The sequence below is a fragment of the Pezoporus flaviventris genome, unplaced genomic scaffold (genome assembly GCF_033815535.1).
Source record: "Pezoporus flaviventris isolate CSIRO_AGI_PZ_B2104156 unplaced genomic scaffold, CSIRO_AGI_Pfla_v1 ptg000889l, whole genome shotgun sequence".
In the NCBI taxonomy this organism is placed as follows: Eukaryota; Metazoa; Chordata; class Aves; order Psittaciformes; family Psittacidae; genus Pezoporus; species Pezoporus flaviventris.
Window position 1 is genome coordinate 16,742 of NW_026893434.1, and position 20,270 is coordinate 37,011.

Below are 20,270 nucleotides of genomic sequence, written 5' to 3' on the forward strand. Positions count from 1 at the left end.
CCTTCCCTCCGAGCAGGTCCCGGGGTAAATGAGTAACTCCTGACTCAGGGATTTGGGGCGAAACCGAAAGTGAAGCCGGTTGGAGGCCGCTTTTTTTTCCCTTCCCCTTTCCCATTGGACTTTGGTTCCTTCGACGGAGCCACGTGGGAAGGGAGCGGGAGTGGGATTCCCTTCTCCCGGTGCCAGCACAGGAAATCCAGAGTGGGAAAAGGCTGGGAAAACTTCCTGGCGCTTCGAGGCCCGTTTGGAAGGGATGAGGCTGATCCATAGGGATGATCCTCAGGACTTCCGTAGGCTGCGCCAAGATGGGGTTTGGACCATGATCCCTGTCGCTTCGGTGTCCCTGTCAGTTGGGTTTTGCTGGAGCTGCTTCCCTTTTGCTCCTGGAATTCCGCTGTGGAATCCCTTTGGCGTCAACGGAAGGGGAAAAGTGGCCGAAAGCCCTGATTTTTCCCGGATTTCTTGGCAATCCCATCAGAATTCCCTCCTTTGCTCCAAGGATTGACGTGGGACGCGGTGCAGGATCCTCCCGTTGGACACTTGGAATGTTGCTGCTTTCTCCTCTCCTGCTTTTGGGCTCGGGGGGGGCTTTCAGCTCCTGCAGAGCCTTGGGAATGGGGTTGGAGATCCATTGGGAATGGCTGGGAAGATGCTTTGTCGTGCCATGGGGTTGAGTGCTTTAGACCTAAAACGGCTTCCTGCTGGTGGGAAGACGTTATTCCAGTTGGGAATGCGGCTCTGCCCCGTTTCATCCCTTCCTTCCCCATTCAACCCATTGCAGTGTCCCCCCTTCCACCACCAAAGGGATGCTTCCTTTCGCCCCCTTTCCTTCCAATTGGGAACGCCAACCCCCCCCCCCCCCTTCCCCACATCCCTATGGATCCCTCTGGCTCTTCCCTCTGCTGCGGGTTGCGGTGGGATGCGGCGTTCGGGACGCCGGGATTGGTGCCGCCGGGGCCTGGGGCTTGGGGTTGGGTTTGTGAGGAGCAGGATGGGGATGGTCCCCAGTGACGATGCTTTCCCTTCCTCCTAGGGGAGAACCTGGGCCGTCGAGCCCCCCCAAACCCCAACCCCGAGGCCCACGGAGCCCCACGCCTGCCGGTCCCTGCGGGATGAGGAGGTGGGAGCCCGTCCTTCCCGCGCCCTTCCTGCCTTGAGAAGCGGTCGTCTCGTCCCCGGCGCCGCGGGGAATCCTCTGCGAAGCCGTTGAGTGGGACAGGATGTGCGGACGATGATGATGGCCAGGAAGCAGGATGTCCGCATCCCCACCTACAACGTCAGCGTGGTGGGTTTATCCGGCACGGAGAAGGAGAAGGGTCAGTGCGGCGTCGGCAAGTCCTGCCTCTGCAACCGCTTCGTGCGGCCCAGCGCCGACGATTTCCACCTGGATCACACCTCGGTGCTCAGCACCAGCGACTTTGGGGGCCGAGTGGTCAACAATGACCATTTCCTCTACTGGGGAGAGGTGGGTAGAGCCCTGGAGGACTGCGGCGAGTGCAAGCTGCACGTGGTGGAGCAGACGGAGTTCATCGACGACCAGACCTTCCAGCCCCACCGCAGCACCGCGCTGCAGCCCTACATCAAGAGGGCTGCTGCCACCAAGCTGGCTTCGGCCGAGAAGCTCATGTACTTCTGCACGGACCAGCTGGGCTTGGAGCAGGACTTTGAGCAGAAGCAGATGCCCGACGGCAAGCTGCTGGTCGACGGCTTCCTCCTCTGCGTGGACGTCAGCAGGGGCATGAACAGGAACTTCGATGAGCAGCTCAAGTTCGTCTCCAACCTCTACAACCAGTTGGCCAAGACCAAGAAGCCCATCGTGGTGGTGCTGAGCAAGTGCGACGAAGGGGTGGAGCGGTACATCCGGGACGCCCACACTTTTGCCTTAAGCAAGAAGAGCCTCCAGGTGGTGGAGACCTCTGCTAGGTCCAACGTGAACATTGACTTGGCCTTCAGCACCTTGGTGCAGCTCATCGACAAGAGCAGAGGGAAGACCAAGATCATCCCTTACTTCGAAGCCTTGAAGCAGCAGAGCCAACAGATCGCCGCCGCCAAGGACAAGTACGAGTGGTTGGTCAGCCGCATCGTGAAGAGCCACAACGAGACGTGGAGCAACGTGAGCTTCAAGATGCAGTCCTCCCCCGAGTACCAGGACTACGTCTACCTGGAAGGGACCCAGAAGGCCAAGAAGCTCTTCCTGCAGCACGTGCATCGCCTCAAGCAGGAGCACATCGAGCGGCGGCGGAAGATGTACCTGGCCGTGCTCCCTCAAGCCTTCGAGGCCCTCATCCCGGACCTGGATGAGCTGGACCACCTGAGCTGCGTCAAGGTGGAGAAGCTCTTGGAGACGAAGGCGGACTTCCTCAAGTGGTTCGTTGTCTTGGAAGAGACCCCCTGGGACGCCACGAGCCACATCGACAACATGGAGAACGAGCGCATCCCCTTCGACCTGATGGAGACCCAACCGGCCAAGCAGCTCTACGAAGCTCACTTGGAAAAGCTGAGGAACGAGAGGAAGAGGGCGGAGATGAGGAGAGCCTTCAAGGAGAACCTGGAGACTTCGCCCTTCATCACCCCTGGCAAGCCCTGGGAGGAAGCGCGGAGCTTCATCATGAACGAGGACTTCTACATGTGGCTGGAGGAGTCCATCTACATGGACATCTACAGCAAGCACCAAAAGCAGATCATCGAGAAGGCCAAGGAGGAGTTCCAGGAGCTGCTCTTGGAATACTCGGAGCTCTTCTACGAGCTGGAGCTCGACGCCAAGCCCAGCAAGGAGAAGATGGGCGTCATCCAGGACGTGCTGGGCGAGGAGCAGCGCTTCAAGGCCCTGCAGAAGCTGCAGGCCGAGCGCGACGCCCTCATCCTCAAGCACATCCACTTCGTCTACCACCCCACCAAGGAGACCTGTCCCAGCTGCCCTCTGTGCGTGGACTCCAGGATCGAGCAGCTCATCAGCTCCCGCTTCATCCGCCCCGCCGAGCGCAACCAGAGGAACCTGCTCGCCGACCCCACCATCGACAGGATCAACCTGGTCATCCTGGGCAAGGACGGCCTGGCCCGAGAGCTGGCCAACGAGATCCGGGCGCTGTGCACCAACGACGACAAGTACGTGATCGAGGGCAAGATGTACGAGCTGGCCCTGAGGCCCATCGAGGGCAACGTCAGGCTCCCCGTCAACTCCTTCCAGACCCCCACCTTCCAGCCCCACGGGTGTCTTTGCCTTTACAACTCCAAGGAGTCCTTGTCCTACGTGGTGGAGAGCATCGAGAAGAGCCGCGAGTCCACGCTGGGCAGGAGGGACAACCACTTGGTTCACCTGCCCCTCACCCTCATCCTGGTCAACAAGAGGGGGGACACGAGCGGGGAGACCTTGCAGAGCCTCATCCAGCAGGGCCAGCAGATCGCCAGCAAGCTCCAGTGCGTCTTCTTGGACCCTGCCTCTGCCGGCATCGGGTACGGCAGGAACATCAACGAGAAGCAGATCAGCCAGGTCCTGAAGGGCTTGTTGGACTCCAAACGCAACCTGAACCTCGTCAGCTCCACCGCCAGCATCAAGGACCTGGCGGACGTTGAGCTCCGCATCGTCATGTGCCTCATGTGTGGCGATCCCTTCCACACGGACGACATCCTCCTGCCCATCCTGCAGTCCCCGAGCTATCGGCCTTCCCAGTGCGGCAGCAGCAGCTCCGTCCTCCTCGAGCTCTCCATCGGGCCCCACAAGAGGCGCGTGGAGCTCTCCCTCCTCTCCTACCACTCCTCCTTCAGCGTCCGCAAGAGCCGCCTGGTCCACGGCTACATCGTCTTCTACTCGGCCAAGCGCAAGGCGTCCTTGGCCATGCTCCGTGCCTTCCTGTGCGAGGTGCAGGACATCATCCCCATCCAGGTCGTGGCGCTCACCGACGGCTCCATCGACATCCTGGACAACGACCTGAGCAGGGAGCAGCTCACCGAAGGGGAAGAGATCGCCCAGGAGATCGACGGCAAGTTCACCACCATTCCCTGCAGCCAGCCCCAGCACAAGCTGGAGATCTTCCACTCCTTCTTTAAGGACGTGCTGGAGAAGAAGACCATCATCGAGGCCACCCACATGTACGACAACGTGGCCGAAGCCTGCAGCACCACCGAGGAGGTCTTCAACTCGCCGCGAGCCGATTCCCCTCTCTGCAATTCCAACCTGCAGGACTCGGAGGAGGACGTGGAGCCTCCCACTTACAGCCCCTTCAGAGAGGACTTGTCCATGCCCACCTTGGCCAAAGACCACTCGAAGCTCTCCATGGAGCTGGAGGGGAACGACGGCTTGTCTTTCATCTCGGTCATGAGCACCTTCGAGAGCAAGCTCAACAACAAGGTCCCTCCTCCGGTGAAACCAAAGCCCCCCGTGCATTTTGACCTTACCAAGGGGGACCTCTCCTACTTGGAGCAAGGCCACCGGGACGGGCAGAGGAAATCCATGACATCCGGAAGCTGGCTGCCCACGGATTGCTTCGACCCTTCCGACTACGCCGAGCCCATGGACGCCGTGGTGAAGCCGCGCAACGAAGAGGAGAACATCTACTCCGTGCCTCACGACAGCACCCAGGGCAAGATCATCACCATCCGGAACATCAACAAGGCCCAATCCAACGGCAGCGGCAACGGCTCCGACAGCGAGATGGACACGAGCTCCTTGGAGAGGGGCCGCAAGGTGTCCGTGGTGGCCAAACCGGTGCTCTACAGGACCCGCTGCTCCAGGTTGGGCAGGTTTGCGAGCTACAGGACCAGCTTCAGCGTCGGCAGCGATGACGAGCTGGGCCCCATCAGGAAGAAGGAGGAGGATCAGACTTCCCAAGGCTACAAGGGGGATAACGCCGTTATTCCCTATGAGACGGCCGACGGAGAGGACCCAAGGAGGAGGAACATCTTGAGGAGCTTGAGGAGGACGACGAAGGTAGGGGCGCTGTGGGGTTGGAAGGCGAGAGGTTGGGGTGGGAGGGTTGGATGGGGGCAGGGTGGAGCCATGGGTTTGGGGTCGGGGGGTGGGGGTGGGGGGTGAGGTTGTGGTTGGGCAACCCCATGGAACGGGTTATTGGGGGACGTGGATGGGGCAAGGGTTGGTGAGGAACACCGTGGAGGATGTGGTGTGAGGAGCACCATGAAGGATGTGGTGTGGACATGGTGTGAGGAGCACCATGAAGGACGTGGTGTGAGGAGCACCATGAAGGATGTGGTGTGGACATGGGGTGAGGAGCACCATGAAGGATGTGGTGTGGACATGGTGTGGACATGGTTTGAGGAGCACCATGAAGGACACGGTGTGAGGAACACCATGAAGGCTGTGGTGTGGACATGGTGTGAGGAACACCATGAAGGACGTGGTGTGGACATGGTGTGAGGAGCACCATGAAGGATGTGGTGTGGACATGGTGTGAGGAGCACCATGAAGGATGTGGTGTGGACATGGTGTGAGGAGCACCATGAAGGATGTGGTGTGGACATGGTGTGAGGAGCACCATGAAGGATGTGGTGTGGACATGGTGTGAGGAGCACCATGAAGGATGTGGTGTGGACATGGTGTGAGGAGCACCATGAAGGATGTGGTGTGGACATGGTGTGAGGAGCACCATGAAGGACGTGGTGTGAGGAGCACCATGAAGGACGTGGTGTGAGGAGCACCATGAAGGATGTGGTGTGGACATGGTGTGGACATGGTTTGAGGAGCACCATGAAGGACACGGTGTGAGGAACACCATGAAGGATGTGGTGTGGACATGGTGTGAGGAACACCATGAAGGATGTGGGGTGGACAGGGTGTGAGGAGCACCATGAAGGATGTGGTGTGGACAGGGTGTGAGGAACACCATGAAGGATGTGGTGTGGACATGGTGTGAGGAACACCATGAAGGATGTGGTGTGGACATGGGGTGGACATGGTTTGAGGAGCACCATGAAGGATGTGGTGTGGACATGGGGTGGACATGGTTTGAGGAGCACCATGAAGGACACGGTGTGAGGAGCACCATGAAGGACATGGTGTGGACATGGTGTGAGGAACACCATGAAGGATGTGGGGTGGACAGGGTGTGAGGAGCACCATGAAGGACGTGGTGTGGACACGGTGTGAGGAGCACCATGAAGGACGTGGTGTGGACATGGTGTGAGGAGCACCATGAAGGATGTGGTGTGGACATGGTGTGAGGAGCACCATGAAGGACGTGGTGTGGACATGGGGTGAGGAGCACCATGAAGGATGTGGTGTGGACATGGTGTGAGGAGCACCATGAAGGATGTGGTGTGGACATGGGGTGAGGAGCACCATGAAGGACGTGGTGTGGACATGGTGTGAGGAACACCATGAAGGATGTGGGGTGGACATGGGGTGAGGAGCACCATGAAGGACATGGTGTGGACATGGTGTGAGGAGCACCATGAAGGATGTGGTGTGGACAGGGTGTGAGGAGCACCATGAAGGATGTGGTGTGGACATGGTGTGGACAGGGTGTGAGGAGCACCATGAAGGATGTGGTGTGGACATGGTGTGGACAGGGTGAGGAGCACCATGAAGGATGTGGTGTGGACATGGTGTGAGGAACACCATGAAGGATGTGGGGTGGACAGGGTGTGGACAGGGTGTGAGGAGCACCATGAAGGATGTGGTGTGGACATGGTGTGAGGAACACCATGAAGGACATGGTGTGGACATGGTGTGAGGAACACCATGAAGGATGTGGGGTGGACAGGGTGTGAGGAGCACCATGAAGGACGTGGTGTGGACACGGTGTGAGGAGCACCATGAAGGACGTGGTGTGGACATGGTGTGAGGAGCACCATGAAGGATGTGGTGTGAGGAGCACCATGAAGGATGTGGTGTGGACATGGTGTGAGGAGCACCATGAAGGACGTGGTGTGAGGAGCACCATGAAGGACGTGGTGTGGACACGGTGTGGACATGGTGTGAGGAGCACCATGAAGGACGTGGTGTGGACATGGTGTGAGGAGCACCATGAAGGATGTGGTGTGGACATGGTGTGGACAGGGTGAGGAGCACCATGAAGGATGTGGTGTGGACATGGGGTGGACATGGTGTGAGGAGCACCATGAAGGATGTGGTGTGGACATGGTGTGGACAGGGTGTGAGGAGCACCATGAAGGATGTGGTGTGGACATGGTGTGGACAGGGTGAGGAGCACCATGAAGGATGTGGTGTGGACATGGGGTGGACATGGTGTGAGGAGCACCATGAAGGACGTGGTGTGAGGAGCACCATGAAGGACGTGGTGTGGACACGGTGTGGACATGGTGTGAGGAGCACCATGAAGGACGTGGTGTGGACATGGTGTGAGGAGCACCATGAAGGACTTGGTGTGGACACGGTGTGGACATGGTTTGAGGAGCACCATGAAGGACATGGTGTGGACATGGGGTGGACATGGTTTGAGGAGCACCATGAAGGACATGGTGTGGACATGGGGTGGACATGGTGTGAGGAGCACCATGAAGGACATAGGGTGGACACGGTGTGGACATGGTGTGAGGAGCACCATGAAGGACATGGTGTGGACATGGGGTGGACATGGTGTGAGGAGCACCACGAAGGACGTGGTGTGGACATGTTTTGAGGAGCACCATGAAGGATGTGGTGTGGACACGGTGTGGACATGGTTTGAGGAGCACCATGAAGGACATGGTGTGGACATGGGGTGGACATGGTGTGAGGAGCACCATGAAGGACATGGTGTGGACATGGTGTGAGGAGCACCATGAAGGACGTGGTGTGGACATGGTGTGAGGAGCACCATGAAGGACGTGGTGTGGACACGGTGTGGACATGGTTTGAGGAGCACCATGAAGGCCTCTTGTTCTTAGGGGGCATCCCTCAGGGTTCTTGGCTTGGAAGGGGGGGGGAGCAGTGCCGGGGTCCCCATGGACAATGGGATGGATCTTGGGGGGGGGGGGGGGAATCTGTGGGGCTGAAGTGGTGGGATCCTGAGGGCCAGGAGAGCTCCAGGGCAAGGAATGGGAGAGACCTTCAAGGCTCCCTAGGAAGGGACGGGTTCTCCTGTCCCAGGGCCTCCAAGCTCCATCCATGGGGTCGCGGGAGGGTTTGGGTCCTGCCAAGAGCTGATCCACTGGGATAAGCCATACACGGTTGGGATCAACGGGAAACCAGTGGGGTAAACAGGAAACCACTGGGATCAACGGGAAACCAGTGGGGTAAACAGGAACCACTGGGATCAACGGGAAACCAGTGGGGTAAACAGGAAACCACTGGGATCAACGGGAAACCAGTGGGGTAAACAGGAAACCACTGGGATCAACGGGAAAGCATTGGGATAAACAGGAAACCACTGGGATCAACGGGAAACCAGTGGGGTAAACAGGAAACCACTGGGATCAACGGGAAAGCATTGGGATAAACAGGAAACCACTGGGATCAACGGGAAACCAGTGGGGTAAACAGGAAACCACTGGGATCAACGGGAAAGCATTGGGATAAGCCATAAACCATTGGGATAAGTCATAAACCATTGGGATAAGTCATAAACCATTGGGATAAGTCATAAACCATTGGGATAAGTCATAAACCATTGGGATAAGTCATAAACCATTGGGATAAGTCATAAACCATTGGGATAAGACATAAACCATTGGGATAAGACATAAACCATTGGGATAAGTCATAAACCATTGGGATAAGACATAAACCATTGGGATAAGTCATAAACCATTGGGATAAGACATAAACCATTGGGATAAGACATAAACCATTGGGATAAGTCATAAACCATTGGGATAAGTCATAAACCATTGGGATAAGCCATAAACCATTGGGATGAACAAGAAGCCATTGGGATAAGTCATAAACCATTGGGATAAACCATAATCCATTGGGATAAGCCATAAACCATTGGGATGAGCAAGAAACCACTGGGATGAGCCATAAACCACTGGGATGAGCCATAAACCATTGGGATAAGCCATAAACCATTGGGATAAGTCATAAACCATTGGGATAAGCCATAAACCATTGGGATAAGCCATAAACCATTGGGATAAGCCATAATCCATTGAGATGAGTCATAAACCATTGGGATAAGCCATAAACCACTGGGATGAGCAAGAAGCCATTGGGATAAGACATAAACCATTGGGATAAGACATAATCCATTGGGATAAGTCATAAACCATTGGGATAAGACATAATCCATTGGGATAAGCAAGAAACCATTGGGATAAACAGGAACCCATTGGGATGAGCAAGAAACCATTGGGATAAGCCATAAACCATTGGGATGAGCTATTGACCATTGAGACAAGCAATAAACCATTGGGATAAGACATAAACCATTGGGATAAACAGGAAACCACTGGGATCAACGGGAAAGCATTGGGATAAGCCATAAACTATTGGGATAAACAGGAAACCATTTGGATAAGCCATAAACCATTGGGATGAGCTATTAACCATTGAGACAAGCAATAAACCATTGGGATAAGCAGGAAACCACTGGGATAAGCCGTAAACCATTGGGATAGGCAGGGAACCATTGGGATAAACCATAATCCATCGGGATAAACCATAATCCATTGGGATAAACTATAATCCATTGGGATAAGGCGTAATCCGTCGGGATAAGGCGTAGTCCTTCGGGATAAGGCGTAATCTGTCGGGATAAGGCATAATGCGTCAGGGTAAAGCATAGTCCATCGGGATAAGGCGTAATCAATTGGGATAAGGCGTTGTCCGTCGGGATAAGGCGTATTCCATCGGGATAAGGTGTAATATGTTGGGATAAGGCGTAATCCATCGGGGTAAGGTGTAATGCGTCGGGGTTAGGCGCATTTCATCGGGATAAGGCGTAATGCATCGGGGTAAGGCGTAATCCGTCGGGATAAGGCGTAATCTGTTAGGATAAAGCATTATCCATCGGGATAAGGCGTATTCCATCGGGATAAAGCATTATCCATTGGGATAAAGCATTATCCATCGGGATAGGGTGTATTCCATCCGGATAAAGCATTATCCGTCGGGATAAGGCATATTCCATCGGGATAAAGCGTTATCCATCGGGATTAGGCATTATCCATTGGGATAAAGCGTATTCCATCGGGATAAAGCGTTATCCATCAGGATAAAGCGTTATCCATCGGAATAAGGCATATTCCATCAGGATAAGGCGTATTCCATCGGGATAAGGCGTATTCCATCCGGATAAAGCGTTATCCGTCGGGATAAGGCGTATCCCATCGGGATAAGGCGTAATGCGTCGGGATAAGGCATTATCCATCGGGATAAGGTGTATTCCATCGGGATAAAGCGTTATCCATTGGGATAAAGCATTATCCATCGGGATAAGGCGTATTCCATCGGGATAAGGCGTATTCCATCAGGATAAAGCGTTATCCGTCGGGATACAGCGTATTCCATCGGGATAAAGCGTTATCCATCGGGATAAGGCGTATTCCATCAGGATAAAGCGTTATCCGTCGGGATACAGCGTATTCCATCGGGATAAAGCGTTATCCATTGGGATAAGGCGTATTCCATCGGGATAAAGCGTTATCCATCGGGATAAGGCGTATTCCATCAGGATAAAGCGTTATCCATCGGGATACAGCGTATTCCATCGGGATAAAGCGTTATCCGTTGGGATAAGGCATTATCCATCGGGATAAAGCGTTATCCATTGGGATAAAGCATTATCCATTGGGATAAGGCGTATTCCATCGGGATAAAGCGTTATCCATCGGGATAAGGCGTATTCCATCGGGATAAAGCGTTATCCATCGGGATAAGGCGTATTCCATCGGGATAAAGCGTTATCCATCGGGATAAGGCGTATTCCATCGGGATAAAGCGTTATCCATCGGGATACAGCTTATTCCATCGGGATAAAGCGTTATCTGTTGGGATAAGGCGTATTCCATCGGGATAAAGCATTATCCATTGGGATAAGGCGTATTGCATCGGGATAAAGCGTTATCCATCAGGATAAGGCATATTCCGTCGGGATACAGCGTTATCCATCGGGATAAGGCATTATCCATCGGGATAAGGAGTATTCCATCCGGATAAAGCGTTATCCGTTGGGATAAGGCGTATTCCATCGGGATAAAGCGTTATCCATCGGGATAAGGTGTATTCCATTGGGATAAAGCGTTATCCATCGAGATAAGGTGTATTCCATCCGGATAAAGCGTTATCCATCGGGATAAGGCGTATTCCATCCGGATAAAGCGTTATCCATCGGGATAAGGCGTATTCCATCGGGATAAAGCGTTATCCATCGGGATAAGGCGTATTCCATCAGGATAAAGCGTTATCCATCGGGATAAGGCATTATCCATCGGGATAAGGTGTATTCCATCAGGATAAAGCATTATCCATTGGGATAAGGCGTATTGCATCGGGATAAAGCGTTATCCATCGGGATAAGGCATATTCCGTCGGGATACAGCGTTATCCATCGGGATAAGGCGTATTCCATCGGGATAAGGCGTATTCCATCGGGATAAAGCGTTATCCATCGGGATAAGGCGTATTCCATCAGGATAAAGCGTTATCCGTCGGGATACAGCGTATTCCATCGGGATAAAGCGTTATCCGTTGGGATAAGGCATTATCCATCGGGATAAAGCGTTATCCATTGGGATAAAGCATTATCCATTGGGATAAGGCGTATTCCATCGGGATAAAGCGTTATCCATCGGGATAAGGCGTATTCCATCGGGATAAAGCGTTATCCATCGGGATAAGGCGTATTCCATCGGGATAAAGCGTTATCCATCGGGATAAGGCGTATTCCATCGGGATAAAGCGTTATCCATCGGGATACAGCTTATTCCATCGGGATAAAGCGTTATCTGTTGGGATAAGGCGTATTCCATCGGGATAAAGCATTATCCATTGGGATAAGGCGTATTGCATCGGGATAAAGCGTTATCCATCAGGATAAGGCATATTCCGTCGGGATACAGCGTTATCCATCGGGATAAGGCATTATCCATCGGGATAAGGAGTATTCCATCCGGATAAAGCGTTATCCGTTGGGATAAGGCGTATTCCATCGGGATAAAGCGTTATCCATCGGGATAAGGTGTATTCCATTGGGATAAAGCGTTATCCATCGAGATAAGGTGTATTCCATCCGGATAAAGCGTTATCCATCGGGATAAGGCGTATTCCATCCGGATAAAGCGTTATCCATCGGGATAAGGCGTATTCCATCGGGATAAAGCGTTATCCATCGGGATAAGGCGTATTCCATCAGGATAAAGCGTTATCCATCGGGATAAGGCATTATCCATCGGGATAAGGTGTATTCCATCAGGATAAAGCATTATCCATTGGGATAAGGCGTATTGCATCGGGATAAAGCGTTATCCATCGGGATAAGGCATATTCCGTCGGGATACAGCGTTATCCATTGGGATAAGGCGTATTCCATCGGGATAAGGCGTATTCCATCGGGATAAAGCGTTATCCATCGGGATAAGGCGTATTCCATCGGGATAAAGCGTTATCCATCGGGATAAGGCATTATCCATCGGGATAAGGCGTATTCCATCGGGATAAAGCGTTATCCATCAGGATAAGGCATTATCCATCGGGATAAAGCGTATTCCATCTCCCTTCCCGCTGTGGCACAGAAACCCAAGCCCAAGCCGCGGCCGTCCATCACCAAGAGCACGTGGGAGAGCAGCTACTTCGGGGTGCCCCTGAGCGGCGTGGTGACAGCCGAGAAGCCCATCCCGGTCTTCATCGAGCGCTGCATCGAGTACATCGAGGCCACGGGTGAGCGCAGCGTCCCGGCGGGAGGGGGGGAATTCCGCATCCCAGCTCTTCCGGGGGTATCCCGGGGGCCTGACCTGCTCCTCCCTCCCCAGGGCTCAGCACCGAAGGGATCTATCGGGTGAGCGGGAACAAGTCGGAGATGGAGAGTCTGCAGAGGCAGTTCGACCAGGGTGAGCTCCTGGGATTCCCTGTGCCGATCCCTTTGGGTCCTGGGATTCCTCATTCCAACCCCTTTGTATCCCAGGATTCCCCATCCCAACCCCTTTGTGTCCCAGGATTCCCCATCCCAACCCCTTTGTATCCCAGGATTCCCAATCCCAACCCCTTTGTATCCCAGGATTCCCCATCCCAACCCCTTTGTGTCCAAGGATTCCCCATCCCAACCCCTTTGTGTCCCAGGATTCCCCATCCCAACCCCTTTGTATCCCGGGATTCCCCATCCCAACCCCTTTGTATCCCAGGATTCCCCTTCCCAACCCCTTTGTATCCCAGGATTCCCCATCCCAACCCCTTTGTATCCCAGGATTCCCCATCCCAACCCCTTTGTATCCCAGGATTCCCCATCCCAACCCCTTTGTGTCCAAGGATTCCCCATCCCAACCCCTTTATATCCCAGGATTCCCCATCCCAACCCCTTTGTATCCCGGGATTCCCCATCCCAACCCCTTTGTATCCCAGGATTCCCCATCCCAACCCCTTTGTATCCCAGGATTCCCCATCCCAACCCCTTTGTGTCCCAGGATTCCCCATCCCAACCCCTTTGTGTCCAAGGATTCCCCATCCCAACCCCTTTGTGTCCCAGGATTCCCCATCCCAACCCCTTTGTATCCCGGGATTCCCCATCCCAACCCCTTTGTATCCCAAGATTCCCCATCCCAACCCCTTTGTATCCCGGGATTCCCCATCCCACCCCCCCACCGTTGGATTTTGATCCCTTTCCTGTTTTTTCCCCTGCCTTTTCTCCATTTCCCTTCCTTTTCCATGGATTTCCCCCATTCCCAGACCATTCCCATTCCTCTCCTCCCTCTTCCTTCCCCTCCTCCTTCCTTTCCTTGCAGCCACCAGAGCTCAGCCCCTCGGGGCCATGCCCATCCCACACCCCCCCCACATTCCAGCCCCACATCCCCACCTTCCTGCCCCTCCTGGCTCTTTGGGAAGGGCAATTCCAGCCGCCGGGATCTAACCAGGAGCCTCTTCCCCTTGCAGACCACGGCCTGGACCTGGCTGAGAAGGATTTCACCGTCAACACCGTGGCTGGAGCCATGAAGAGCTTCTTCTCCGAGCTGCCCGAGCCTTTGGTCCCTTATTCCATGCAGGTGGAGCTGGTGGAAGCCCACAGTGAGTCCATGCTCTTCCCAACGCCGTTCCCATCCCGTCTGCCCCCATTCCCATCTCCTGGATCCCACCCCTTGGAAGCAATGGGGACGGGGGCTGCTTTTTTCCCCCTTTCCCCTTGGGAAGAACCCAGGTTCTGCTCATGCTGATGCCCCCCCCCCAATCCCTTTGGAAGAGGAGGAATCCCATGGGATGCTGCTGCCCTTCCTGACACCCTTCCTGTTCCCTCTTGGCAGAGATCAACGACCGGGAGCAGAAGCTCCACGCGTTGAAGGAGGTGCTGAGGAAATTCCCCAAGGAAAACTATGAGGTCTTCAAATACGTCATTGGCCACTTGAACAAGTAGGTATCGGGGGGGCTGGGATGCAGGGAGAATGTTGGGATAACCCAAAAAAGCAGGATTGGGGATGGGGCGGTGTGGAGGTGATGCAGGATCCAAGGGGGATGTCGCCGTGAGCATCCCAAAAGGATCCAGGTGGGTTGTCACCGTGAGCATCCCAAAAGGATCCAGGTGGGATGTCCCCATGAGCATCCCAAAAGGATCCAGGTGGGATGTCACCATGAGCATCCCAAAAGGATCCAGGTGGGATGTCACCGTAAGCATCCCAAAAGGATCCAAGGGGGATGTTGCCGTGAGCATCCCAAAAGGATCCAGGTGGGATGTCACCGTGAGCATCCCAAAAGGATCCAGGTGGGATGTCCCCATGAGTGGATTCCATTGATGTCCCCATGAGCATCCCAGCAGGATCCCATTGGGACGTCCCTATGAGCACCCCAACAGGATCCCACTGGGACGTCCCCATGAGCACCCCAACAGGATTCTATTGATGTCCCCATGAGCGGATCCTATTGGATGGTCCCCATGAACAGATCCCATTGGGACGTCCCCTTGAGCAGATCCCATTGGGTGTCCCCATGAGCAGATCCCATTGGGATGCCCCCCTGAGCACCCCAACAGGATCCCATTGATGCCCCCCCTGAGCACCCCAACAGGATCCCATTGGGACGTCCCCCTGAGCACCCCAACAGGATCCCATTGGGTGTCCCCATGAGCAGATCCCATTGGGATGCCCCCCTGAGCACCCCAACAGGCTCCCATTGGGTGGTCCCCCTGAGCACCCCAACAGGCTCCCATTGGGTGGTCCCCCTGAGCACCCCAACAGGCTCCCATTGATGTCCCCATGAGTGGATCCCATTGGGTGTCCCCATGAGCGAATCCCATTGGGACTCCCCCCTGAGTGCCCCAACAGGATCCCATTGGGACATCCGCATGAGCACCCCAGCAGGATCCCATTGATGTCCCCATGAACAGATCCCATTACGATGCCCCCCCGAGCACCCCAACAGGATCCCATTGATGTCCCCATGAGCGGATCCCATTGGGACATCCCCCTGAGTGCCCCAACAGGCTCCCATTGATGTCCCCCTGAGCACCCCAAGAGGCTCCCATTGATGTCCCCATGAACAGATCCCATTACGATGCCCCCCGAGCACCCCAACAGGATCCCATTGGGACACCCCCCTGAGCACCCCAATAGGCTCCCATTGGGACGTCCCCCTGAGCACCCCAACAGGATCCCATTGATGTCCCCATGAGCACCCCAACAGGATCCCATTGATGCCCCCATGAGCACCCCAACAGGATCCCATTGATGTCCCCATGAGTGGATCCCATTGGGACGTCCCCGTGAGCACCCCAACAGGATCCCATTGATGTCCCCCCGAGCACCCCAACAGGCTCCCATTGATGCCCCCAGGAGCACCCCAAGAGGCTCCCATTGATGTCCCCATGAACAGATCCCATTAGGATGCCCCCAGGAGCACCCCAACAGGATCCCATTGATGTCCCCATGAACAGATCCCATTAGGATGCCCCCAGGAGCACCCCAACAGGATCCCATTGGGACGTCCCCATGAGCACCCCAACAGGATCCCATTGATGTCCCCATGAAACAGATCCCATTAGGATGCCTCCAGGAGCACCCCAACACGCTCCCATTGATGTCCCCATGAACAGATCCCATTAGGATGCCCCCAGGAGCACCCCAACACGCTCCCATTGATGCCCCCATGACCAGATCCCATTGATTTCCCCCCCCGAGCAGATCCCATTGGGACCTCCCCCCCCCCACCCCGAGCCCCCCCTCCCCTTACCAGGCTCCTATGGGGCCGCTCCCGTTGTCCTTGCCCAGGGTGAGCCAACAGCACTCGCGTGAACCTGATGACGAGCGAGAACCTCTCCATCTGCTTCTGGCCAACGCTCATGCGCCCGGACTTCAGCACCATGGACGCGCTCACGGCCACGCGCACCTACCAGACAATCATCGACCTCTTCATCCAGCAGAGCCCCTTCTTCTTCTCCTCTTCCTCCTCTTCTTCCTCTTCCTCATCCCGGTCCATCCCGGAGCTTCCCGGTGCCGTTCCCACCTCTCCTTCGTCTCTTCCCACCGGAGCTTCCCCGCTGGTCCCCGGCGCGGCTCCGGCGTCGCCTCCGCGGACGCCGCCGTCGCCGCCGTCGCCGGTGCAAGCGCTGCTCCCGAGCCAGCCCCACGCGGAGCCGTCGGCACCGTGAGCACCGGGAGCCTTCTCCCTGCCCCTCTCTCTCACCCCCCCCCCCCCACCCCACCACCATCCATCCACCCCACTCTGCTCCCCACAACCTCCAGCATCGCATCCGGTCCCATGGGGCATTGTTGGGGGGCAGGCGCCGGCTCCGGGCTTGGCCTTTCCTTGCTGCCCCATAGACTTGAGCCCGGGCGAGCAGGGAGGTTCCTGACTTCTCCGTCCAGGATCGAGGCCAAGGACGTGGGGACCCTCGGTCGCGGCGCCACCGAAGCCCTTCGCATCCCGGCCGGCGCCGGCGGAAGCTCATCCCATAGGGATCCGTTGGGATGTGAGGCTCGTCTGTTGGGATCTAAGGTTCATCCGTTGGGATCTAAGGCTCATCCGTTGGGATCTAAGGCTCATCCGTTGGGATCTGAAGCTCATCCATTGGGATCTAAGGCTCATCCAATGGGATGTGAGGCTCACCCGTTGGGATCTAAGGCTCATCCGTTGGGATCTAAAGCTCATCTGTTGGGATCTAAGGTTCATCCGTTGGGATCTGAAGCTCATCCATTGGGATCTAAGGCTCATCCAATGGGATGTGAGGCTCACCCGTTGGGATCTAACGCTCATCCGTTGGGATCTAAAGCTCATCTGTTGGGATCTAAGGTTCATCCGTTGGGATCTGAAGCTCATCCATTGGGATCTAAGGCTCATCCAATGGGATGTGAGGCTCACCCGTTGGGATCTAACGCTCATCCGTTGCCATCTGAGGCTCATCCGTTGGGATCTGAAGCTCATCCGTTGGGATCTAAGGCTCATCCATTGGGATCTGCAGCTCATCCATTGGGATCTAAGGCTCATCCATTGAGACCTGAAGCTCATCCGTTGGGATCTAAGGCTCATCCGTTGGGATCTGAGGCTCCTCCGTTGGGATCTGACCTCATCCATTGGGATCTAAGGCTCATCTGTTGGGATCTAAGGCTCATCTGTTGGGATCTGCAGCTCATCCATTGGGATCTAAGGCTCATCCATTGAGACCTGAAGCTCATCCATTGAGACCTGAAGCTCATCTGTTGGGATCTAAGGCTCATCCGTTGGGATCTGACTTCATCCATTGGGATCTAAGGCTCATCCATTGGGATCTGAGCCTGATCCATTGGGATCTAAGGCTCATCCGTTGCCATCTGAGGCTCATCCATTGGGATCTAAGGCTCATCCATTGAGACCTGAAGCTCATCCATTGGGATCTGATGCTCATCCATTGGGATCTGCACCTCATCCATTGGGATCTGAGGCCCATCCATTGAGACCTGAACCTCATCCATTGGGATCTGAACCTCATCCATTGGGATCTGAGGCCCATCCATTGGGATCTGAAGCTCATCCATTGGAATCTGAGGCCCATCCATTGGGATCTGAGGCCCATCCGCCATGGCCCAAGGCATTCCCGGAACAACCCAAGGCTCAGCTGATGCATCCCAGGAATCATCCCCTGGATCCCAGCACTTCCCAGGACCCCATTCCCTGCTCCCGGCATGAAGCACTTACAGAGGGGAGGGAGGGGGTGCTCCCGCTGCCCCCATCCCATTTGGGGCTGGATTTGGGGGGATTCCCTTGGGAAAAGCCGGCGCTCGGTTGGGATTTGGACCCAATGGGGCAGGAAAATCGGGATTGGGATGTGAAGAGGACACATGAGATGGGAAGGGGGAAGGGGGGGGGGGGGTTTGTCCTGTGGGTCCCATAGGGATTAATGGGGGGCTGTGGGGAGGAGGAGGGAGGGGGGGGTTGGAACCTTGGATTCCTGGATCCTTCCCAGCATTCCCAGCAACTGGATTTTCATGGTACCACTGGAGAGCACGGGGAAGGCTCCCAGCGCCCCACCTGGGTCTCTTCGCACTTTAAGACCCCCCCCCCCCAGGGATGAAAACACCCCCAAACCCCCACCCCACATCACCCCCCAACCCCCCTCCACAAAGGGCTCTCCCCATCCCCCTTTCCTCCATCCCCAAAGAGGCCAAATCCTCCCCGAAAAGCCCAAAATGGGCCCAAAACGGGCGATTTTTGGACCCCAAAGAGGGGATTCTGCTGTGAAAAGGAGGTGTTTTGGGGGGGGGGGGGGGGGGGGTCAAAACGGGCAAAACCGGTCCAATTGGAGGCCAAATTGGGGCCAAAAGCCACTTTTGAACCATTTTGCCCTTTTCCTGCTGCTTCCTCCTGATGATTCGGGCTCAAAACTGCAGATTTTTGGGGGGGGGGGGGGGGGGGGATTTTCCCACCTCAAAAATCCCCATTTTCCCCCTTTTTTTCCCCTCAAAACCTCTTAAAATCCAATCCCCCCCCCCCCCAATAATTCCATTTTTAAGCGATTTCACCCAAAAATAAGCCCAATTTGGGGGCCTTTTGGGGGCGTTTTGTGCTGGCGAAGGAGCCGCTGAGGGCCTGGGCGGGAGCTGTTGCGCGAGCGATCACGGGACCTGTCGCGATATCGGGGGCCTGTCGCGATATCGGGGGCCTGTCGCGATATCTCTGGGGCCTGTCGCGATATCTTCGGGCCTAACACGTCCCCCCTGTAGTTCTTGGTGATGGAAGTTGCCTTTTTTTTTTCCTGCTTTTCCCGAGCTGAGGAATTCGGTGTGGGGGCTGAATCCGGATGGGCCCCGTTCCCTATGGATATTGCCAAGGGATGAAGCTATGGGGAGCATATGGGGTTCATTGGTTATGGGGCTTCGGTGGCAATGGGAATCCCCACTGCTCCAGCCCCATTTCCCCCCCTTATCCCACAGGAATGAATGGGGCAAGCTGGGGCTCTCCCACCGCCTTTATTACCCTCTCCCCCCACCCCGCCATTCCAAGTGGGACCAAAATCCCTCTTTTTAACCCCAAAATGAGGGTGTTGGGGTAAACCAGGGATGGAGAACCCCAAAAGACATGGGAATGGCCCCAAAAGGAGGCTGGGAATGAGGGAGGGGAGGAGGAATGGGGCCAAATGGGCCCTGAATTGGGGTCGGGGGTGATGGAGACGATGGGATGTGGGAGCGATGGGGTGTGGGGGGTGATGATGGGATATAGGGATTATGGGATATAGGGATATGGGGGTGATGATGGGATATAGGGATTATGGGATATAGGGATATGGGGGGGGTGATGGTGATGATGGGATATAGGGATTATGGGATATGGGGGGTGATGGTGATGATGGGATATAGGGATGATATAGGGGATATAGAGATATGGGGGGTAATGGGATATGGGGGTGAAGAGATATGGGGGGTGATGGGATATGGGAATGATGGGATATGGGGGTGATGGGATATGGGGGCGATGGGATATGGGGGTGATGGGATATGGGGGCAATGGGATAAGGGGGTCATGGGATATGGGGATGATGGGATATGGGGGTGATGGGATATGGGGGGTGATGGGATATGGGGGTCATGGGATATGGGGGTCACGGGATATGGGGGGTGATGGTGATGATGGGGGGTCACGGGATATGGGGGTGATGGGATATGGGGGGTGATGGGATATGGGGGTCACGGGATATGGGGGGTGATGGGATATAGGGGGCCGATGGGATATGGGGGGTCCATCCCCCCATAGCCAGCACCGCATCCGC

General features: G+C 55.5%; 1 protein-coding gene across 1 annotated transcript; it reads left to right on the forward strand.

Moving 5' to 3' along the window:
* Positions 1–1,098: 1,098 nt before the first annotated feature.
* On the forward strand, positions 1,099–16,679 carry ARHGAP35 (Rho GTPase activating protein 35). The gene is given in 7 exon segments (XM_061444454.1): positions 1,099–4,927; positions 12,628–12,772; positions 12,865–12,942; positions 13,979–14,110; positions 14,344–14,449; positions 16,300–16,315; positions 16,317–16,679. Coding segments are annotated over 7 exon segments (4,536 nt in total). The 5' UTR covers positions 1,099–1,231.
* Positions 16,680–20,270: the final 3,591 nt, after the last annotated feature.